At 34.7% G+C, this 21159-nt stretch overlaps 1 protein-coding gene and 1 non-coding gene across 2 annotated transcripts in view; one reads left to right on the forward strand and one right to left on the reverse strand.

Annotated features, from left to right (window-relative positions):
- Positions 1-184: 184 nt before the first annotated feature.
- Positions 185-21159, forward strand: part of HIKESHI (heat shock protein nuclear import factor hikeshi) — a 36814-nt gene continuing 15839 nt past the window's right edge. The window contains exons 1-2 of the mRNA XM_033118804.1: positions 185-429; positions 3314-3551. Of these exons, the coding sequence (XP_032974695.1) occupies positions 400-429; positions 3314-3551 (268 nt within the window). The 5' untranslated portion in view covers positions 185-399. The remainder of the gene's footprint in view (positions 430-3313; positions 3552-21159) is intronic.
- On the reverse strand, positions 18142-18274 carry LOC117031367 (small nucleolar RNA SNORA61). The gene has a single exon (XR_004424514.1). It is a non-coding gene; the product is annotated as a small nucleolar RNA SNORA61 (small nucleolar RNA).

Genomic DNA, 21159 nt, shown 5'->3' on the forward strand with positions numbered 1-21159 from the left:
GATGATTGTTAAAGCGCACTAGGAGAAACATCTCCCAGCACTGGATTCAAAACAGGGAATCCTATTATCAATCCCAACAAGTCCTCCCGGAAACTCGCGCAGGGCCCTCTGGGACTTGTAGTCTTGCACCAGCTGTGGTCCACCTTTCTCCATTAATTGGGAAGGCTGGGTATAAGCCCCGGAAGTACTTGTGTCCTGAGAGGCGTGCTGTTTACGAAGAAGTGTCAGAGGTCGCGGGGGCAGAAGGCGTTCCTGCCCCTGGCATAGTCGCTATGTAGTTGGGAGGCTTGCGTTCTCCGAAATATTTTGGAAGGCTCTTAGGCTCTACTAGCGTAGTAGCCCAAGGACTTCTAGTTCCGGTCTTCAGGTCCCTGCCTGCTGAGCGGAACCGCCGCCGCCATGTTTGGCTGCTTGGTGGCGGGAAGGCTGGTGAGGATGGGGCCGCGTGGTATCGGGAAGGGGGCAGGACACCGAGGGCAAAGCTCCCGGAGGAGGAGGGTGTGGTTTGAGGGATGCGGGGAAACCCGTCATATCTGATTTCCCGCTGAGAGTGGGGATGGAGAGTGGGACGCCGGGGTGTTGGTTCTCCTTTGCACCCATCCATTTGTGTAGTAGTCACAGCATTAGCGGCCGTTTATTGAGTGTGCATTGTATACTAGGCAATGCACGCCTTTTGTCCATTTCTTGTCATTTTAGTCTACTATCTAGCGCATATTTGGCACCTCAAACTTGCGCATCTCACAACTTGAGAGAAGGTTAACATTCCATCCTTTTTGCACTTGAGAAACTGAAGCTCGATCGGCATGATAAGTACTTGCCTAAACTCATAGAGTGACTTAGACGTAAATTTGGCATTTAAATCGACCCGTTTCTCACAGATTAAGTGCATCTCTGCTGGGGTTTTTTGGACGGGCCCTAGTAAAAACATGCTTAACGTAATTGTAAGTTGGGTGATAGAAAAGTCTGAAACTTCAGTGTGACCATATCTGAGATGACCCATGAAGGATGTGAACAGCGAGTTCCCTCATTGGGGGAAGGATGAGTGTTCCTTCCTCACTGGAGGAAGGATGAGTGTGTCTTGGGAACACATTTAAGGCAATTGATACTTTATCACTAATACATAGATGCAGTTACATAGCAGTATATTTTTCTTAAGTGTCATTGTAGTAGTAGATAGGATATTATAGAGGAAAAAAGTAAGCATTTTAGTTACAATCAGCAAATAATTACGAAAGGAAAAGAAGTTGCATTCTGGGTCAGGAGATTGACTAGAGTTCAGAAATACTGATAGTTATACAGATTTGGTGGTTTGGTGAATAGAGAAGCAATAGCAATTAAAAAAACAAAACCAAAAAACTTGTAGAAGGTAAACTCTTAGTGGCCTGTTCACCTGAGTGCATTCAGAATTGATACTTCTTTTAACTACCGTGTTTCCCTGAAAGTAAGACCTAGCCAGACCATCAGCTTCAATGCGTCTTTTGGAGCACAAATTAATATAAGACCTGGTATTACACTACATTATATTATGCCAGGTCTTATATTAAAATAAGACTAGAGTCTTATATAAGATCGGGGTGTTATATTAACATAAGACCTGGTCTTATATTAATTTGTGCTTCAAAAGACGCATTAGAGCTAATGATCTGACTAGGTCTTATTTTCAGGGAAACACGGTAATGGATGTGGTATAGCAATTATCAGTAATTTTCTAAAAGTAAAAAGGAGTAAAAGATTTCTCAAACTTTAAAATAAGACAAGATCTCATTGTATAACTTGTTCAGTTCTAAAACAGAAAATTAGATTACCAAATGAGTTAAAAGGACACTTTTAAAAGTTCCCACTTAACATATTCAAGGTAGAATTTTTACATTTTATATGTAGTCTGTTCTCATTATTTGCGGCAGTTATGTTCTATAAAGTTGCTGTGAACACTGAATTGGTAAATACTGAATCATTAGGGGAAAGACAGGGTTAGGTTCTTGCAAGTGTCTGATCACATTTTTTTAATCAATCTTTTTTTTATGTGTGTTTCATTTTAAAGACACCTATTTAATATGTATTGTTGATTGTTAACCCTGAACTCAGCCAATAGCATTTTAACTCATGTCTGAATGAAACTTACATATATCACCTATTTTCTCAGTTAGGCACATAACAGCATTCTTGGGCTTAGGACACTAGGCAGCCAACATTTTAGCTTGGCCATTTTAAACAGATCACCAACAAAAAGCACAAAAATGCAAACGTAGCACTCAATAGACTGTGAAAAGGACTCTTGTTTACAGTATGAGAGCTGAAACAAGGCAAGTGTAGCTTTGTTCTACCTCAGCTGGGAACATGTGCATCAGGCATCTCAAATGTTTTGCTGCTTTGCAAGTGCAAGGAATAATGATTTGTGGCTTACAAATATATTTTAGTGAGTAAGCCAGTTAGCAAATATGGAATCAGCAAATAGTGTGGACCCCCCCCACCACCACTCCCACTCGGCTTCAAGCCGTTGTTTCTCAGTCTCCTTGTGTAGGACACAGGTCCCTGGCCCTTGCTTGTATTATGAGCCTTGTGCTCCCCCTAGCTGAGGCAGTCATTGCCAGTCGTCAGCTGCCGGCCACTCATGCTGGCTGCTGGCCACTCACGGTGGCTCAAGGCAGCATACAGTATCCTGCGCCGATCTCCGGCTGCTCATGGCAGTCCAGCTCCAGGGCGAGCCATTATTTCATAATCTTAGCTGTAGAGGACGCAGCTCACTGGACCATGTGGGAATTGAACCGGTGACCTCGGCGATAGGAGCACGGTGCTCCAACCATCTGAGCCACCGGGCTGGCCCGATTACGTGTTTTAATTAGCTGAGGTTCTTTACCTTCAAAGTAGAAGATCAATCTTTGGTGGTGTGGTGTTTTGACCAACCTTTAATTTTTATAACATTATGAAGCTGTAGTGGTTTACTTATATAAGTAAAATCCTTTCAGGGAACTTCTGAAATTATTAGTTTCAGTTGTACAACATAGGGATTAGACATTTCTATACCTTATGAAGTGATCATCCCAGTAAGTCTAGTACCCATCTGACACCATACAATATTATTGACTATATGCCCTTTGCTATCCTCTAAATCCCATTTTTATAGGATTCACTATTAATATTAGTGTTCTTTCTGGTATATTTGGTAATTCCATAATTAGAGTATCAGATCAATCCAGCGTTATACTTGGTATATGACTATATGACTATATTGGTATAACAGCTTATACCAATACTGTAAGGGCTATGAAAACTCATCAAACTACTGAACTAAGACCAGTTTCTTATTTTCTAGGTACAAACAGTTGCACAGCAAGTGGCAGAAGATAAATTTGTTTTTGACATACCTGATTATGAAAATATCAACCATGTGGTCGTTTTTATGCTGGGAACAATTCCATTTCCTGAGGGAATGGGAGGATCTGTCTACTTTTCCTACCCTGATTCAAATGGATTGCCAGTATGGCAACTCCTAGGATTTGTCACAAATGGGAAACCAAGTGCCATCTTCAAAATTTCAGGTCTTAAATCTGGTAAGAATAATATATTAAAATGGTTTCATAATTAAACTGCTTTCTAACATAACGTAATGTAGAATATGGCTTTTTTTAACTTTTCATTGTATTCTGCTGGTTGCTAAAGTAATATGTAACATTTTAAAAAAAAATTAGATGACACTAAAACATTTAAAAAATAGTAAGTAAAGATCTCCTTAGCTCCTCACACTCCCATCCTCTCCCCCTGGAGAGAACTACTCTCTGTTCTCTGTATGGTATATACCTTCGTAAAGGAATGTTTCTGAATTAGTGGGTGTTTTAATAAATAATGGGAGGAATCTTCTCATAATATCTAATATGCACATCTATGTTTAAATAAACAGATAAACCAAGTAGACTTGTATAGGAAATAAAATGAGAGTCCTTTTTTCTGTGCAGATTTTTGAACTTTAGATTTGATTACCTCTTCAGTGTTCTTCTGTTGGTTGTATTGATATTGCAGCTGTTAGACCTTACAGGGACATAATTCTTCTTTGATGCTTTGGGTTATTTTGTGAAGAAATGTGAGAATGCAACTAGGTACTGTTTACTCCCATTGAATCTCTGGTTCCCTTGAAAAGCTAGATAAAAAAAGACATAAAAATTCTTAGAATATAAATATACATTCTCCTAGAGATTGTTTATAGAGTCCAAGGAAAAATTATGTTTAGGCAACATATTTATATATTTAACAAACATTGGGATATCTACTTTGGATATTTAAAGGTAATTAAGTTCTTGCCTGAGATAATTCATATTCTTATAGAGGAAGATGGTTCTGTAGACCAGCAGTTAGGGTGTAAAGTAACAGTGGATGTTTGTATAAAGTGCTGAGATAGAATAGGAAAGGGAGCAATTAACTCTTAAGTATGTTGGGAACGGTTTCCTGGTTTATCAGGCCTATGAGAGGCATTAAGAAATAGTCTCAGATCACTTTTTCTCTTCTCTGCGGCTGTGCCTAGAAATACTAAATAGACAATCTATAAGTAGGAAAAAAACAGACAATTCAATATATTCTAGTGAAAATTACTGGACATTAACTATAAAGAGAAAGTAATAAAGGAACCAATGAGAGAAGACAAGTCATTTATAACTGAACAGCAATTAGTCAGTTTAGCAGATATATCAAGAGCATGAAAAGAGGTGAAAAACCAATAGGTTAATATCCTCAGAGTGCCAAGGAAAAAGAAAATAACTCTGAAAATGGTCATTTTGAAGTGAAGGAGAAATAAATGTATTTGCAGATGGAGATAGAGAGTTTACTACTCATAGACCATTACTGAAAGAATTTCTAAAGGTATTGTACTTACAAGAGGAAATTGAACCCAGAATGTAGAGGAAGGTGCAAGACACAAAGTTAGCAAAGAAATTGATAAACATGTAGACAAATCTGGACAACCTGATTTTATAAAACAGCACAATAAATGCACAAGAATTAAATACTGTGCTAGAAAACAATGCATATGACAGGAAGGGTAGTGATCTGAGTTAAAGCTTTCTAAGGTCCTATTGTTTAGAAAGAGTAATAATAGATTGCACTTGCAAGTAGTTCTGTTAAAATTTGAAGGAAAACTAAAAAAGGTGAGAGGAAGCATAGTATGTTAAAAACAAAGATGATGGAAATAATTTCAGCCATATCAATTATCAAAATAAATGTAAACAGACTAAACTTAACAGAGAAAACACAGACTGCAGAATGGGATTTTTTTTTTTTAAGGCAGCGGACAATTGTATTGCTGTTTATGAGTAATGGGTCTAAAATATTGTAACCCAAAGAACCAAAAAAAAAAAAAGAAAAAAAAACTGTCATAGGTATATTAATCTTAAGAAAACTTGGACTAAGGCAAAAGCATTATCAAGGATTAAGGGATTTATTTACTAGGAATGAGATAATTTACTAAGAAGACTTAAATATTTCTAGGAAAAGGTAAATGTCATGAATTTGTGTGTGTATATAACAACTTCAAATACATAAAGGAAAAATACAATGATAAATGAACAGCCTTAATATTAATATTTTAATACACCTCCCGATAATTAACAAATCAAGTAAATTAAATATTAGTAAAGATAGAAGACTTGGATAAAAGAGTTAGGAAGCTTGAATTAATGGACATCTATAAAACCCTACAACTAATAATTAGATCATACACTTTTCTATTTTTTAGATTTTATTGGGGAAGGGGAACAGGACTTTATTGGGGAACAGTGTGTATTTCCAGGACTTTTTCCCAAGTCAGTTGTTGTCCTTTCAATCTTAGTTGTGGAGGGTGCTGTTCAGCTTCAAGTTGTTGTCCTTTCAGTCTTAGTTGTGGAGGGCACAGCTCAGCTCCAGGTCCAGTTGCCGTTGCTAGGTGCAGGGGGCGCAGCCCACCATCCCTTGCTCGAGTCGAGGAATTGAACTGGCAGCCTTGTGGTTGAGAGCCCCCTGGCCCATGTGGGAATGGAACCGGCAGCCTTCGGAGTTAGCAGCATGGAGCTCTAACCGCCTGAGCCACCGGGCCGGCCCCCATACACATTTTTAAGTATACAGAACATTTATGAAATTTCACCACATACCAAATCACAAAGCAAACTGCAGCAAATGGCAGACAATATACATCTCACAATGCAGATAAGGCATTGTCATGTTAGAAATTAAAAAATATTTTAAAATAATTCATGAGTTGTAGAAGAAATAATCATGGATATTAAACTTCTATAAGAAACCAAAACAAAGTAAAACATGTATCAAACCTTTTGAAATCAGGTAAGGGAGTACTAAAGAGATTAATTCATAGACTTAAATGCATATGTGTGAAAAGAGAGATTGAAATGAGTGAGCTAAGTATTTAGCATAAGTAACCCAAAGAATGTAAAAGAAAATGATAATTCTAAGAATAGAAATTAATGATAGAAAGCAAAGAAACGATAGACTTAATGAAATAAAAATCTGATTCTTTGAAAAGACTAATAAAATAATGAACCACTGAAAAGATGTATTGAGGAAAAAGTCACAAATAATGTTATTAAAACTATAAAAATGGAAACATAATCATAAATATAGTAGAGGTTCAGTACTGTTTATGAGGAATTTTATGTCAATACATTTGAGAATGACGAACGTGAAATTGGCTATTTTCTAGAAAAATACACTAAACAAAACTGCCTCAAGAAATTAAAATCGTGAATAGATATAATATCAATAAATTAAAATCAGTAATTAAAAATACACCTCGATTCCACATGCAATTGTCAGGCCTAGATGGTTTTACGAAGTTCAACTAAACCTTTATGAAACAAATTGTTCTTATCTTTTATAAACTATCAGAAAATAGAAAAGAGGCAAAGTTTACCAGTTTATGTTTTGAAGCTGGTATAACCTTCATATCAAAAAGGACAAGACCAATATAAGAGAGGAAATTTAGCCTAAGCCACTTTATTTTGGATTTTTACATCTATGTATATAAAAAAGTTAACGAAGTGAATTCAACAAGGTATCTTATTTTTAAAAACTTTTCATTATAGAAAAATCAAGTATATAGGAAAAAAAGCAGACCAAATGGGATATTGAACTCCTCTCTGCTCATAACCCAGCTTCAAAAATGGCCTACTCATGGATAATGTTATTTCATTTATATTCCCACTCCTCATATTATTTGGAAGCAGATTGCAGAGTCACAACATGTAATGTGTCAATATGTTAGTATGTGTCTATAAAACACAAGGTCTTTTTTAAAAAAACAACTGTAATACTGTCATCACACCTAAAACCAAACAGTAATTCTTAATATCGAATTATCTAATCAGTGTTCTGATTTCCAAAGGTCTCAGAAGTTTTATGTTTATATATTTTAAAGTTTTTACATACTTTTCAATCAGCATCTGTGTAAGGTCCTTAACATTGCAGTTGGTTGATAGCTTTCTCAAGTATTATTTATAAAAATAAAAAACTTAATATATTCTCTGTTCTCTATTTTCAGTAAATTAGTTGGATTTAGAGGTTTGATCAGATTTTATTCGAATTCATTTTTAAAATTTTTTGGCAGGATTATTATAGGTAGTGGTGTGTTCTTTGATAAGGAAGTACATATATGACAGCCATTTATGTGCAATGCCTAGATTTGTTAATTAAGAGTAGGTTCAACATGATAATCCTATCATTTATTAGCTAGAAAGAGACACTTGCATATCTACTATTTGGTTACCCAGGGGTAGAGTCATTAAGGAAAGGCAGGACAAATACTTGACTCTTTCTCTTTGTATACCAGTGTTCAAAAAAATGAGTCGATCCCTAACAACCTTCAGAAGTAATCAGTCTTTTTTTTAAAAAAATATAAAATCATGGATGTATATGTGTGTGTATTTATTTATATTGATGTATTCTAACCACTGGTATACTATCAGGATCCACTAGACCTAATTAAAATTTTTCAGTTTCTTTTTTAGGCAGATATTGATATTTCATGATTTTTGTCCTTAAGAAATTTTCCAAAGAACAGAGAAATTAACTTTTTTTGGCTGTTAGCAATTTTAACAGCTTTATTGAGTTATAATTGACATGCAATAAACTGCATATATTTAAAGTGTACTGTTTGAAATGTTTGGTGTATGTATATACCTGTAAAACCATCACCACAATCAAGATAATGAATATCTCTCTCACCCCTAAATGCTTCCTAGTGCTCCTTTGTAATTTCCTCTCCTATCTTCTCCCCAACCTTAGGCAACTACTGATCTACTTTCTGTGACTATAAAAATACTTTGAATTTCATAGCATTTTGTGTAAATGAAATCATAACAGTATGTATTCTTTTTCGCCTTCTTTCAGTATAATTTTTAGAGTCATTCATGTTGTAGTGTGTATCAGTAATTTGTTCCTTTCTATTGATGGGTAGTTTTCCATTGTTTGGATATACCACAATTTGTTTATCCATTTACCTGTTGATGGACATTTAGATTATTTCTAATTAATTTTGATTCATTCAATAAAGCTGCTAGGAACATTTGTCTTCAAGTCTTTGTATAGACATATTCTTTCATTTCTCTTAGGTAAATACCAAAGAGTGCAGTGGTTGGATCATGTGGTACTTGTATGTTTAACTTTTTAAGAAACTGCCAAACTAATTTGCAACATGGTTGTTCCATTTTACATTTCAACCAGCAATGTATGAAAGTTCTGATTCCTCCCGTCTTTGCCAATACTTGATATGGTCAGTTTTAGGCATTCTAATTGTTGTGAAGTAGTATCCCATTGTGTTTTAAATTTGCATTTTCCTAATGACTGATAATATTGAGTATTTTTTCCATGTGCTTATTTGCTATCTCCATATCTTCCTTGGTGAGGTATCTGTTCAAATCTTTTCCCTGCTTTTTTAATTGGGTTGTTTTCTTATTACTGGGTTTTGACTATTCTGTATATATTCTTGATACGTTATAGAATATGTGGTTTGAAATTTTTTTTTTTTTTTTAGTCTTTGGCTTGTCTTTTAAACAAATGTCTTTCGTAGAGCAGAAGTTTTTTGTTTTGATGAAGTCCAATTTTTCAATTTGTTTTTTTCTGGATTGTGCTTTTGGTGTTATGTTTAGGAAATTTGCCTAATACAGAGTCACACAGGTTTTCTCCTACAAGTTTTTTAGTTTTAAATTTTATATTTATATCTGGGATGTGATTTGAATTAATTTTTATATTTAGTGCAAAGTATGGATTAGAGTTCAATTTTTTTTTTTTTTTTGCGAAAGGATATCAAACTGTTCCAACACCATTTGTTGAAAAGATGAAATAATGACACATTCTTCTGCATCCAGCATCAAGCATATTCACTTAATACTTGGGAGCTCTAAAACTGCTCCATTTTAAGGTAAAATATAAACATACAAATGGATATTTATATGAGTATTTATGTACTGATTTAAAAAGGAAAGAAATGGAAATGGATATTACAGTTTTTTTAAACAATAAATCACTGGTTGGAAACATGTGAGAAGATTAGATGGATACTGGTAAATACAGTAATAAGACAGACAGGAAAAGGAGCAACTAATTTAAGGAACGAGAGAGAGAATATTTTTGGTTTTGGTTTGAGAAGCCTATATGGAACATGATAGCAGTGCCTTAAAAATAGTGGTAGGTGGTTTGTATAGTAATAGGGCTGGTAGTCAGCTGTTAACCTTTTGCATAGTTGGAAAGTATAGGCTATTTTGTACCCAGACTCCTCTGCATTAATTAAGATTAATATTGGCCATGAATCTGTAGACCAGGACTCTGGTTCTTTTCCAAGACATACCAATTAATTGTCAGTTTAAGTGTCCCCACCTTACCGTTTCTTCCTTTGCCCCGGCTTTGGCAGCATTTTGAATTGGGAAGGGGGTACAACATCTCTTTTTGTTTCTATCATCACTATATTCCCTGCAGCAGATGCTTTGGGATGAATAGTGAAAAATGCTTTCTCCTGTCCTTTTTGCATTGCCTTTGGCTGTCTTTTTCCTTTTCTCTTGTGACACCCAGAATGTTGGGATCTGGAGGGGGGATGTGGGGTACATTCTGAGATCTTAAGAAGATTCATCCAATCTGGAGAAATTTTGATTCAGCAATCAAAAATGAGTCAATCGATTGGTCTAACTCAAACTTTAATAATAATACTCAGTGAGATGTGTTTTCTATTGTGGAGTTAGATAAAATAGTCCAAAACCTAATCGCAGAGTAATACTTGATCTAGTATGGAATAATGGATTTATTTCCATTATGGTGATGACTAGTTTTTTTTCCCCCCTGCTTTTTCGCATAAATTTCTCATTTCCATTATTACATAGTGATTAATAGTTTTATTGATGCAAACAAAACAATGTCAGGGTAGTATTTGTAATGGGGAAATCACAATGCTTTATTAAAGAAAAATAAAGCAGCTTAAAATATTTAGAGACTTAGTCCATATCAACATTAAATGAATGATAAAATGTTAAAATGTTTTTGGTGGTTTTTTTTCGTATTGTTTTGGAAAAGCACTTTTTGGATGTTTAAAGTATTAGAATTCTTCATTTATATATAAAAGATTGGACTTGTTACTCATACTAGGGTATGGTATATTATTAAAAATACAAGAATAGGTGGATTTGTAATAGATTTATACTTATGAACCTTTGAGGTGCCCTTTATAAATTTTTATATTGAGCAAACCTAGCTAACTGGCACATCAAGGTGGTAGAGAGACTTGTTGAAATAACTTTAGGCAGTTGTGATTGAACTGAGAATTTAAATAACAAATCCAGCAGAATTTTATGGGAGTAGGGAGGGTAGAAGATTAGGTCACGTGAAACTGATTTCATGTTAAGAAACTTTGGCAGTGTTTGCAGTTCTCTGATGGATGATGAACAGATTTCTTAACATCGGATAGAACAGTTTTGGTTGGGGAAGGTCAAGAGAGCTCTGTTGGGAGAATTGCAGTTGGTAGGCGAGTCTTGAAGCCAGTCACTTTGAGTTATTTTGATTGAAGAAGATTCTTTCTGACTCTTAGGTTCTCAAAAAGAGTTATGATGAATATACTTTTAGGATGATACTAGAACAATCTGGGGTGATGGTAAAGAACTAGGATAGGACTAAACATGAAAATACAAAAGGAAGGTATTTTGTTGTTTTTTTTTTAAAGATTTTATTGGGGAAGGGGAACAGGACTTTATTGGGGAACAGTGTGTACTTCCAGGCCTGTTTTCCAAGTCAAGTTGTCCTTTCAATCTTAGTTGTGGAGGGTGCTGTTCAGCTTCAAGTTGTTGTCCTTTCAGTCTTAGTTGTGTCGGGTGCAGCTCAGCTCCAGGTCCAGTTGCTGTTTCCTAGTTGCAGGGGGCACAGCCCACCATCCCTTGTGGGAGTCGAACCGCCAACCTTGTGGTGGAGAGGATACACTCCAACCAACTGAGCCATCCGGGAGCTCAGTGGCAGCTCAGCTCAAGGTGCCCTGTTCAATCTTAGTTGCAGGGGGCGAAGCCCACCATCCCTTGCGGGACTTGAGGAATTGAACTGGCAACCAAAAGGAAGGTTTTGATACTAAGAAATAAGAAGAAACGTCTTCCTTCCTTGCTCCCTCCCTCTGTGGGATATAGAAATCCTAAAAAAGGCATAAGCTTAGGAGATACAATTTGGTGGTTAGAGAATTTGAAATGAGTTTCTTACAATTTTGTCTTCAGATGCTGTCCATGTTCTTTATAAAGTGGAAGAGGCATTTAATGAAAAACAGTAAAAATTATGAAATACTGACAGTTCTATATAAAGAGATTCTTTGCTTTACAGGAAGGTGTATGCAAACTCAAATTAGCACATAAACAGCAATATTAACAAAGCTAAAATTTGTATGGTATGGAGCTTTAAAAAGTGGGTTACTATAGGTACCGTAGGTCTTTTGCCTTACCATGATTTTTAAGTTGTTTTATTTACATTGTGAAAGCTTGGGATATACACTAGAAATTACTTTAGACATTTCCATTAAAAAATTACAGAAAAAAACTACCTGCCTGTGTAGTTAAAACTTTGTTGTATATTTTATTCCTCAAGTAATTATTGAATGTCTACTTCATTCTTAGCACATACTTTTCAAATTGATGACTGCTCTCAATTAGAATATTGTATAAGTGTGTGAAGGTTAAAATCACTCTAAGACAGTGTTAAAAGGAAACAGATTAGTGAGCTGAGATAATTGAAAATGACTCTGGAAGATTAGACTGGAGCATGAACTTGAAGTATGAATAGATTTGAATGGGATGGGAATTGCATTTAGAGAAGATCAAACTCATAAAAGTAATATGCACTGCACCTTAAGTGGCAGTGAGGAGGAGACTTTTGAGGGTGGCATGATAGGCTCCCATTTGGGAGGATGGGCAGGGGTAAGTTAAAGGTAAAATGAAGTTGTCTGATGGTCATACAATGTGGGATTTAATTTTTTTCTGGTAAGCAAGTGTTTGAGCAAGAATATGATATTATTAAAAATGATGTTTTAGGAAAATCATTGGGATGGCTTGAAGAATCTTGTTGAGTTAGAGCCAGAGAAGTCAGTTAGGAAGATTTTATAATTGAAGGATGAAGGAAAGGGTAACATTGAATATCTGCTTGTGCGATACGCTGTGCTAGACTTTCATGTGTACTGATCTATTTAATCTTTAACAACATTTACAGATGGGTATTATCAGCCTCTGGTTTTTAAGAGGCTGGATATCAGAGAAATTTAATATTTTGCTCAGAAAAGAAAGTCTGGTAACCTTTAGGCAGTACGTATATATGTACCTCTTTCAAACAGTTTTATATTGCTTGGTAATACCATAATTTATTTAATAAATTGATGGAAATTTGGTTTTTTTCCATATTTTTTATTGTTTTACTAGCAATGCTGCAATAAATATTCTTACACGTATCTTTGTACATATTTTCTAGCACTGTATTTCTGTAGAAGAAATTCCTAGAAGTGGAACTGAATTCCTGGATTAAAATGACCTTTAAAACAAATGTATAGGAACCCTGGAGAAAGGGTACTGAATGTGGATAATGGATCATGATTGTCATGGCAGTTTTTAGAGAGTCGTAATAAAGGTACAGTGTAATTGGTACTACATAAAAAACTAATACAGCATATTCTTGCCAAGTGTAATAAGAGAGTAAGCCATGGAATATTAGAATTGAAGGCCCTAAAATAATTTAATCTAATCCATAATTTTACTGTTGAGACTCTTGAGATCGAGAAAGTTTTAGAGCAGGGATTAGATCTTTTTTGGTTCAGTATTGTAAGTGTAGGTCTTTTCTCCTCCCAAAGTAAGTTTAAGGAGAAAACTGCATTCTAACTCCTTTCCAGTGTTTTATATGTATACGTAGTCCATATGTTTGTAACTGCTGTGTTCTGCCATTTTTAGTTAATATTATTTCATAATGGGTTATAAAATTGTGATGTATTTAAAAAGTATTAAATGTTTAATTTTCCCTTCTTTTCTTTCCCTGCTTTCCTATTAACCAAGTAAAATGAGAAACAGACACATTCAGATGGGCTGGAATGTGAATAGAAGATGAGCTTTTTATGTTTACTTAAAACGAAAAGGTGACATGAGTTTCAGAAACACTTAACGTTGAGTATACATTCCATTTTTCTATGTTTTAAATGGTAGTATAGTATTACCTTTTGTTGATAAATTATGGTTTGATTACCTATTTCTTGTCGGACATTTTGGCTTTTCCCCCCAAAATCTCTGAACCTACTTTATATTTCCAGTTGTTTGTTGCTAGTATATAGAAGTACAATTGATTTTTTTAAAGACTTTATTTTTTTAGAGCAGCTTTAGGTTTACAACAAAATTGGCAGGGGGGTACGTAGATATCCTATATACCCCTGCCCACACACGTGCATAGCCTTCTATTACCAGCGTCACCTGCCACAATGGTACATTTTTTTACCAATGATGAACCTATATTGGCACATCATAATCCCCCAAAGTCCACAGTTTACCTTAGGGTTCACTCTTGCTGTTATACCTTCTATGGGTTTGGACAAATGTATAATGACATATTTCAGAGTATTTTCACTGCCCTAAAAATCCTCTGTGCTCTGCCTATTTACCTCCTCCCCAACCACTCCGACCCCCAGCAACCACTGATTTTTTGTTTTGTTTCTACAGTTTTGCCTTTTCCAGAATGTCATATAGTTGGTATCATACAGTATGAAACTTTTTCAGATTTGCTTCTTTCTCTTAGTAATACGAGGTCGGACAGTTAAGTTCGTGAACTTGTTGCAGCGATGTTGCTAACCTTTTTTGATATCAGAGGGATTATTCATTATGAATTTGTCCCAACTGGACAGACAGTTAACCAAGTTTACTATTTGGAAGTGCTGAAAAGATTGCATGAAAAAGTTAGATGATCTGAACTTTTTGCCAACAGCTCATGGCTCTTGCATCACGACAATGCACCAGCTCACATGGCACTGTCTGTGAGGGAGTTTTTAGCCAGTAAACAAATAACGGTATTGGAACGCCCTCCCTATTCACCTGATCTGGCCCCCAATGACTTCTTTCTTTACCTGAAGATAAAGGAAATACTGAAAGGAAGACATTTTGATGATCTTCAGGACATCAAGGGTAACAGGACAGCTCTGATAGCCATTCCAGAAAGAGTTTCAAAATTGCTTTGAAGAGTGGACTAGGCGCTGGCATCAGTACATAGTTTCCCAAAGGGAGTACTTCAAAGGTGACCGTAGCAATATTCAACAATGAGGTATGTAGCACTTTTTCTAGGATGAGTTCGCGAACTTAATTGTCAGACTTCATATGTTTTAAGGTTCTTCCATGTCTTTTCATGGCTTGATAGCTCATTTCTTTTTAGTGCTGACAATATTCCATTGCCTGGATGTACCACATTTTATCCATTCACCTCCTGAAGGACATCTTGGTTGCTTTGTTTTTGGCAGTTAGGAAAAAACCTGCTGTAAACATCCATGCGTAGGTTTTGGTGTGCAGAAAAGTTTTCAACTTGGGTAAATACCATGGAGTGCAATTTCTGAATCATATGGTAAGAGTGTTTAGTTTTGTAAGAAACTGCCAAACTGTCATCCAAAGTGGCTGTACCATTTTGCATTTCCATCAGCAATGTGTGAGAGTTCCCGTTGCTCCACATACTTGCCAACATTTGGTGTTGTCACACAGTTGATTTTATGTTGACTTTGTATCCAAAGGATGAAGGAAAGGTTGACATATGTAGAATATCTTGCTAACTTCCCTTATTAGTTCTAGTAGCTTCCTAGGATTTTCTGTATAGGTGGTCATGATTTCTGTGGAAAAGACTTCTTCTTTCCTTCCAATATTTATACCTTTTATTTCTTTTTATTATTTTATTGCGTTTCCCAGGCCTTCTTTGTGTACCATGTTGCATACAAGTAGTAAGAGTGCAGTGAGTCAAGAAAAAGAAATAAAAGATGTAGCAACTGTTCTCTTTTCATCTGTTTTATGGGTGTGTAAGATTAATTAATTGGCTCTTTCATCCGTATGAAATGCCCTTTATCTCTGGTAATGCTCCTGATTTGAAGTCTACTTTATCTAAACCTTGTATAGCTTCTTCAGCTTTCTTATGATTAGAGTTCTCATGCTATATTTTTTTTGTGTGTGTTTACTTTTGACATAAATCTGTGTATCTCTTGTCATCAATATAGTTAGGTGCTGCCTCTTTTTTAACCTCTTCTTACAGTTTCTAGCCTTTTAAATGAGGTGCTTAGTCCATAAATATTTAGTGTTACTGATGTGGTTAGGTTTAAATTTTTATCTTACTGTTTGTTTTTCCTGTTTTTGGCCTTGTTTTGGTTTGAGTATTTTTTTAATCCATATTTCTTTTTTTTTTCTTTTTTTTAATCTACCTTTGCATTAGTTTTTTAGTGGTTTCTTTGAGGATTATGATGCATTATTAACTTTTCACAATGTATCTTGAGTTAATATTAACAAACATCTTTGTTTGACAACTATGAATCTGGATTTGGTCATTTTTATCGGGCCTCATCTTCAGTTTTCCTGGCTATCTCAATCCACTTAGTGAAATTCTGAATATAATGACAAAAACCTTAGGGTGAAAATCAGATGTTGGGTTAAAGATACTTACTGTGTTTCCCCGAAAATAAGACCAGGTCTTATATTAAGGTTTGCTCCAAAAGACACATTAGGGCTTATGTTCAGGGGATGTCATCCTGAAAAATCATGCTAGGGCTTATATTCCAGGTAGGTCTTATTTTGGGGGACTATTCTCATATCTGTTCTCATCATCTTCATACCAAAATTCAGCATTGCAACTCTTAATAGCATATGAGAAAGTCAGATATGGATAATAGGAAGCCAAAAGGACTATTATAAATACTCTGTATATTTTCTTCTAAGTTCAGAATTTTCACATTCTTCACAGCAGGTTGTACTCGGAATTTTCTCAATGGATTGCATTTTTTATTTTACTTTTTAAACTTTTATTTATTTTAAGTGTGTTTTTCCAGGACCCATCAGCTCCAAGTCAAGTAGTAGTTGTTTAAAGGGAGTTGTGGAGGGTGCATCTCATACCAGCCCATGTGGGGATTGAATTGGCAACCCTGGTGCTACAAGCATCGCGCTCTAACCAACTGAGCCAACCGGCTGCCCCGCATTTTTAATTTTCTTAATGAAGTTTTTTGGGAGATAGGTTGCTTTTCCGCTGTGTGTCCATCTCATTAACATAAAAGGTACCTGTAATTAGAATTGGGAATCCATTTTCCACATACACTCAAGTATTTCTAGTTTTATGATATTAGTGTTGTCAGATTTTGCAGTACTTTTTGAAATTTTTCCTTAAAAAGTCTTACCCGACTTCTGAAAGTGGTATATAGCCTTAGTAGTGTCATTAAACTGTAAAATGTATAAGAAAACTTAACATTCATATAGTAGGTCAGCTGAATGCTGGTGTCTACTTATAACGACTTAAACATCTATAATAAAACTTGTAACTATGAATTACGAGATGCCATGTAATGTTAACTTTAAGAAGTTTTTTGGTTCATAATGTATAACGAACATAAGTATAATATCTTTTAAATTATGGTTTAAATTTTTGATTCTGAATTTGGAAGGTGGAAGCAATTTCTCTTAATCAAAAATATGTGACTGAAAGAATTTATATTAAAATATTTATGCATGTTTATATGCATTTTTCAAAGGTAAATATTTGTAGAGTTCATATACTATTTGAAAAATCTGTTTAAATCACATCTACATACTCTTTCATACACAGAAAGTTCAACTTAAAACCTTCCTTTTCTCTGTAGGTTAACTATTTGTAAAGTGTTTCAAGACACAATGAGGAAAGGCTCAATGCCTCAGTCAGGGAGAATTCCAGTGACATCTGCAGTGGAGAATTATGTGGAGATGGGAAACAGAAGAGGCGAAGATTGGAAGAGCAGGTGGGGGAGTAGGACATTAGGTCAGATATACTAAAAACACTTATGTGGAACTTAACAAATATTTTTTATTGTGTCTTTAGTACTTTAACATATGATTGTACTTAATAGAAGAATAAGAAAGACTTGATCAAATCACCTGTCGTCTCAAAAAGAGGGATTATATATTTATGTAAATAATATAGAGTAATGAATGTGGTAGAGCTTTGTAATAGAATTAGCTAGTATTTTATGTTTCAGGCCTTCAGGGTAAATTAGGCACCTTATCTTTTTTTTTTTCTTTGACCAAGGTCCTACTGTGAGGTTGTGATAGTTTGCAATGAAATTCTAACTAAATTCTAATATTTAAAAGAATGTTTTTGTATTAGGGATTTAAAACAACTTTTTTTGAAATAATTTTATAAATAGAGAAAAATTACAAGACTAGTATAAAAAATTTCTTATGTTCTCCCACATTCATAAATTTTACTACATGTTATTTACATTCTCTGGAGATCAAAGTGTGTGTGTGTGTGTGTGTGTATGTATGTGTGTATTCCTGAAACTTTTGTGAATAAGTTGTAGACGTGCCCCTTTACTCTTAAATCAGCATATATTTCCTAGAACAAGGGTGTTCTCTTATATAATCACAGTATAAATAATAATATTCAAATTTTTTTCTTACAGTTTGTTTTTTTGGACCCTATTTGAAACTAGCCCACACACTATATAGCAGACTATAAGCACTCTGAGGCCAGCCTTAGTACTACTTTTACTCCCCTTACAACCACCAAGACTGGTGTTCAGAAACGATGGGAAAGGGAACCGGAGGGTTCATATTCAGCAAATTTAACATTAGTACAATACTCTTGTCTAATATACAGCCTGCATTAAAGTTTTGCTAATTGTCCCAGTAATGCCTTTTGTAGCAGTGGCGTGTCTTCCACCCCCACGCCCCCACCTAGGATCCAGTCAGGATCGAGCATTGCTTTTAACTGTCACACTTCTTTAATCTTCAGTCTGGTACAGTTGCTTAGCCTTTCTTTGTTTTTCAAGTCAGTGACAAAAATACCCATGAAAAAAGGCTTAGCACCAAAGACGAATTTTTAAGGAATGTTAAAATTAAAATTTGTTCGAAATCATCATTTGGATTTCTTCTTTATAATTCTGCTCATCTATTTTTGGGGTTGCTGCCATTTTTAATGTTCTTGCTTTGGCTTTCTCTGTACATGAATTGTCTCCTCTCACTTCATCTAGCTCAGTTGCCAAGAAGATACTTTTAAACTTATTCTAGTTTTCATTTTAAAATTGGGTTGAGCTTGTCAAGAGGATTTGGAAGGACAAAAAAAGCTCAAGATGCTAATGTTAATCTGTTCACATGAAGTGGAGCTAATGACCGAGAATGGGAACCTTTTACTTCCTGATATTTCCTGAATCGCTTTCTTGAATTGCTTATTGTGAAGTAAATTAAAATCAGTGAAGAGTTTGTGCCATAGAATTTGGTATGAACAAGTAGGATAATGAGCGTCAGCTTTGGAGCTTGATAGATCTGTTTTGAATCCCGATGATACTCATTACGAGCTGGGTAGTCTTGACCTAGTTATTTACAGGAGAATTCAGGTAAAATGGAGATGACAATATCTGTAGTGCAAGTGTTTTTGTGAGCATTAGAGATAATGAATGCAAAATGACTAATAGTGCCTGGCACATTTGGTACTGAAGAAATAGTTATGTTTTTATAAAATCACAGAAAGATTGCTCTAGAAGTGATCTTAAAAATCATCCAGATAATGAAACCTATTCAGAAATGTTAAGTGATTCTTACTGCCCCATTAGAGTATAAACTCCTGAAAGATACGGGCTGTTTGTATCTTTTATTTTGTGTTCTTTAGAGTGTGTAGAAGCACAGTGATGGACTTTATATACTTGGAAAATATTGCTTGTTTAAATACAGCAATATTTAAAATTTCAGAGATCTAAATTCTAGACATAATGTCAAATAAGTCAAAAAATAAGCCATTGTTATCTGGTTTAAAATATTGTTGGTAAACCTTTGAAAATCACATTCCTCCTAGAATATGAAAAATGTAATTTAGCCTTGTCAGGCTATCAATAGAAGCAAAGCAAAGAAGTTTTAGAAATATATATATGCAATTTCTAAATATTTATATTCAATACTAGGAAGATTTTTAAGCAGGCATAATTAAGCTGTTTCTATATAGCTTTTTAGCATATGTCATATTTTTTAGCATATGCTTTTTTTAGCATGTCATATTCAAATGCCACTTTATTGTGAATGACTTATTTTTGGCATAAGTATTTTTTCTTTAGTTCTTTTTGCTGCTATGCACACCTATAATGTCTTACCCAGTGAACTCATTTTTAGTTTTTCAGTTTCTTTTTGGGATACTTAAAACTCTTAGAAAGATTGATACTTCAGTAGTTTTATTCTTTTGTGGAGCTCTTCCAAACAACAGTTACTTGTATGTTTTTTAAACTCATTTTATCTTGCAAGTACCATATGGGTGCTCTGGACGAGTCTATAAATCTTAGATGTGTTTGGAGGTATTAGTGATTTTACTTTACCTACATCATGCTGTTTCATCCAAAGAATTATTTCATCATTACTCATCAATTATTCTCAACTATGCAAAAAAAAATGAAATAAAAAAGAAGAATGATGGAATTACTTTTTTGTAAAGGGTAAGATATAAGATAACAAATATTTTAGGCTTTGTGGGCCACATATAGTCACTGTTGCATTTTCTTTTTTTAAACAACCCTTTAAAAATGTAAAAACCGTTCTTACCTCCCAGATCATACAAAAATAGATTGTGGGACAGATTTATCTTGTGCACCTTAGTTTGCCATTTCATTATCCCAGTTTCCATATTGCATTGTTCAAAGGATTATGTCATCTTTCAAGAAGTATAAAAGGAGACTGGAGACACCATCTTCATTATCTGCTTTTCACTTTTATTGAACAGAATTGGAAATTCATAATTTTTCATATTTTGTTCTTAATGGCAAAGAGAAGAAAATTGACAAAGGAATAAATTTCATAGTTATTACATGAATCAGAAAATGAATACAAAGAGAGAAATAGCAGCATTCCGGGCTCTGATGATGGCGAAGTTGATCATATAAGCAAAATCTCAGACTGAATTTTCAGATGGTCTCTTAGGTGAATTTTCTCAAACTAAAAAAATTGATAATTGAATAGTATGTTTCTTCCTTCTTTCACAATTCAGCAAGGAGGAAGTAACCACACAATATTTTGTGACAAAATCTTGGACATGAGAAAGGATGTATGCTGGCATTCTTTTATCTCTTATATGTGTGCTCCAAAATTGGATACAGTTTACAAGTGGACATTGCTGAAAGTGGGTGTTTATACAAAGGTAATTAGAAGGTAATAGGTGTAGAAATGAAAAATTAATTGGATTGATTATTCTAAATAATGTTTATAAATCTAAAAATGACAAATTACAGATCAAAGAAGATGGCCATAATGTTTTCAACAAATTATGAGCCCTTAGAAGTTTCACAATTTCAAGGTTTCAAGTATTGACATTTTGATAATGCAATTTCTAGAAAAATAACCAGAAGTAATGATAAACTAGAACCTATTAGAGATGTGTTTAAAATCAGTAGTCAGATTTTATAAGACGGATATCTTCCCCATTTATCCACGGCAGTTGATGAATGTTGTAGTCAGA

This window comes from Rhinolophus ferrumequinum, chromosome 11, assembly GCF_004115265.2.
Source record: "Rhinolophus ferrumequinum isolate MPI-CBG mRhiFer1 chromosome 11, mRhiFer1_v1.p, whole genome shotgun sequence".
Lineage (NCBI taxonomy): Eukaryota > Metazoa > Chordata > Mammalia > Chiroptera > Rhinolophidae > Rhinolophus > Rhinolophus ferrumequinum.